The sequence below is a fragment of the Lucilia cuprina genome, chromosome 3 (assembly GCF_022045245.1).
Source record: "Lucilia cuprina isolate Lc7/37 chromosome 3, ASM2204524v1, whole genome shotgun sequence".
Lineage (NCBI taxonomy): Eukaryota > Metazoa > Arthropoda > Insecta > Diptera > Calliphoridae > Lucilia > Lucilia cuprina.
The window spans coordinates 5679244-5681924 of NC_060951.1; the positions used below are offsets into that span (position 1 = coordinate 5679244).

At 33.5% G+C, this 2681-nt stretch overlaps 1 protein-coding gene across 1 annotated transcript; it reads left to right on the forward strand.

Annotated features, from left to right (window-relative positions):
* Positions 1-629: 629 nt before the first annotated feature.
* LOC111683893 (retinol dehydrogenase 12-like) lies at positions 630-1982 on the forward strand. Its single transcript, XM_046947320.1, has 2 exons — positions 630-755; positions 825-1982. The coding sequence occupies exon 2, from the start codon at positions 829-831 to the stop codon at positions 1843-1845; it is 1017 nt and encodes a 338-aa protein (XP_046803276.1). The 5' UTR covers positions 630-755; positions 825-828; the 3' UTR covers positions 1846-1982.
* Positions 1983-2681: the final 699 nt, after the last annotated feature.

The following is a 2681-nucleotide window of genomic DNA, read 5'->3' on the forward strand; positions in this document are numbered from 1 at the left end:
AAGTCTGGACTTTAGTCTAGTCTAAAGTCTGGACTTTAGTCTAGTCTAAAGTCTGGACTTTAGTCTAGTCTAAAGTCTGGACTTTAGTCTAGTCTAAAGTCTGGACTTCAGACTAGACTTGGAGTATAATCTGTAAACTAGTCTATGGACCAAACTATACTATAGTCTAATTTTAATTCTAGTCTATAGTCTCGATTAAAGTCAAGTCTACAATCCGAATTATAATCTAGTCTATAGTCTGTCTATTGTTAAGTCTATACGATAGTCTAAAGTCGGAACTAAAGTGTAATCTGTAGACGGGTCTATGGACTAAACTATACCTTACTCTAGTTTTTAGTTTTGACTATAATATAAAGTCTAGTTTATAGTCTGAACTATCATTTATCTCATAATCGGATCTGGACATTTTGGACATTTTTTTGTGCCACAAATAATGATAGCGATAAAATTTCGCTATATGGCAACTCTAATATTTTTAGCATGCTCTCTATATATGTCTCTCTAACTTGCTTTTCCCTCTCTCTTTCTATAACTCTCTGTTTATATTTATATTTGACTCATTTTTGTTGTTGTTGCAGAGAGTTTTTGTGAGATCCAAACACGCGCAACTTGGCCGCCTTTATGCACATCGAAAGTAGTAGTTGAATAGCAGTTAAACATTGAACTTTGTAACAATTTTTTGTCCAGATATTTTGTAAAATATAATAAAAATATTTTAATTGCGAACATTTGTTAACAACAAATTACAAAAACAAGTAAGTTAAGTGTTAAGGTATCGCCTTTAAAGCAAAATTTTAACATCAATAAACCAACATTCCTTACAGCACCATGACTATAGCGGAATTTTTAAATTATATATTATGTCGCGATCAAGTGCAGATCATGTGTTTTAAGGGTGGCCCAGAATTTGAGTTTATCTGTTGGTGTTTGCTGTCCGCCGCTGCCATGTATGTGTTCTATTTGTGGCGTGAAGGGCCCTATTATACTAAGCAGAATCGTTTGGATGGTAACGTGGTGGTGATAACTGGCTGTAATACCGGCATAGGTAAAGAAACCGCTTTGGAAATGGCTAAACGTGGAGCCAGGGTTTATATGGCTTGTCGTAATTTCGATAAATGCGAGAAAGCTAGAAGAGAAATTGTTAATTTATCTGGCAATACTCAAGTATTCAATCGTACTTTGGATTTGTCCTCCCTTAAATCGGTAAGAGAATTTGCGGAAAATTTTCTCAAAGAAGAGAAACGTTTGGATATATTAATCAATAATGCCGGTATAATGAGTACCCCACGCAAATTAACCCAAGATGGTTTTGAGCAACAATTCGGTGTCAATCATTTGGGTCATTTTCTTTTAACAAATTTACTACTCGACTTGATTAAGGCCTCAGCACCCAGTCGCATAGTGGTGGTTAGTTCATTGGCTCACATATTTGGTAATTTTGATAAAGAAGACATGAATTTAGAAAAGTCTTACACCAGATTCGGTGCCTATGGTCGCAGTAAATTGGCAAATATATTATTTACCCGTAAATTGGGACGTATGCTGAAAGATGCAAATGTTAGCGTTAATTGTTTACACCCGGGTTCTGTGCAATCGGAATTAACACGTTATGATCCTGTTTTGAATTTCTTTAGTTCTATATTTTCTAAATTTGTTCTACGCTCTACAAAAGGAGGAGCTCAAACTATATTGTATTTGGCTTTAGATCCAGAAATGCAAGATAAAACTGGTGGTTATTATGATAGAATGAAATTGTATCCATTGTTGGCAAAGGCCAGAGATGATGAAATGGCTGATTGGTTGTGGCAGGAAAGTGAAAAGTTGGTGGGTTTGAGAGAGAAGTAAAGACAAGGAGAGGAAAAAGGTGCTATGCAAGAGATTTTTATTTTATTAAAAATTTAACGTTTTTATAACAATTATATTAAAAATGTAAATGTTAATAAATAAGATGAAATTTTTTAAACTTTTTGTTAAAAAAAATATATTGTTTTTATTTTAGTAACTTATAGTTTGGAGAATATATAACTATTATATATTGTGTAGACTGGAGCCTAATATTCTAATCTATAGTCTAGATTACAGCCAAAGTATATACTTAGAACTATAGTATATATTTTAGTCTATAGTATAGTTTATAGTCTAAGGAGTGAGATCGAAAAATTCTTAACACACGTTTTTCATTACATTTTTCAACCAAAGTATTATTTAATTTTTTTTTTGATCAAGTTACCTTTGAAAAACATGTCAGTTATTATGTGTAATGTCAATTATATTAATTTTTTTGTTAATCTGATTAAAATGAGTGACCAGAAAAAAGTGCGTACTGAAATTATTAAATATTTTCAACTAAACCCAACTTGGTCATACAAAAAGTTGGCCAAGCATACACAGGTCTGCCGTCAAACTGTTTCCAATGTTATTAAACAGTACCGGGAGAACTTGTCAGTTGATAGAAACCCTGGTTCAGATAGAAGGAATGGTCCACATGATGTTTCTAAAGCCAAAAAATAGAACGCATTTTCAAAAGAGCTCCCAACACATCCGGTAGGAAAGCAGCTCGGTTAGCTCAGTGGTCGGACTATTTGGTACGAAAAGTTAAAGCTAATGCAGGTTTAAAAACATACAAGGCTCAAAAAGTTCCTGACAGGAACGCTGCTAAAAATTTAGAGGCCAAAAACTGA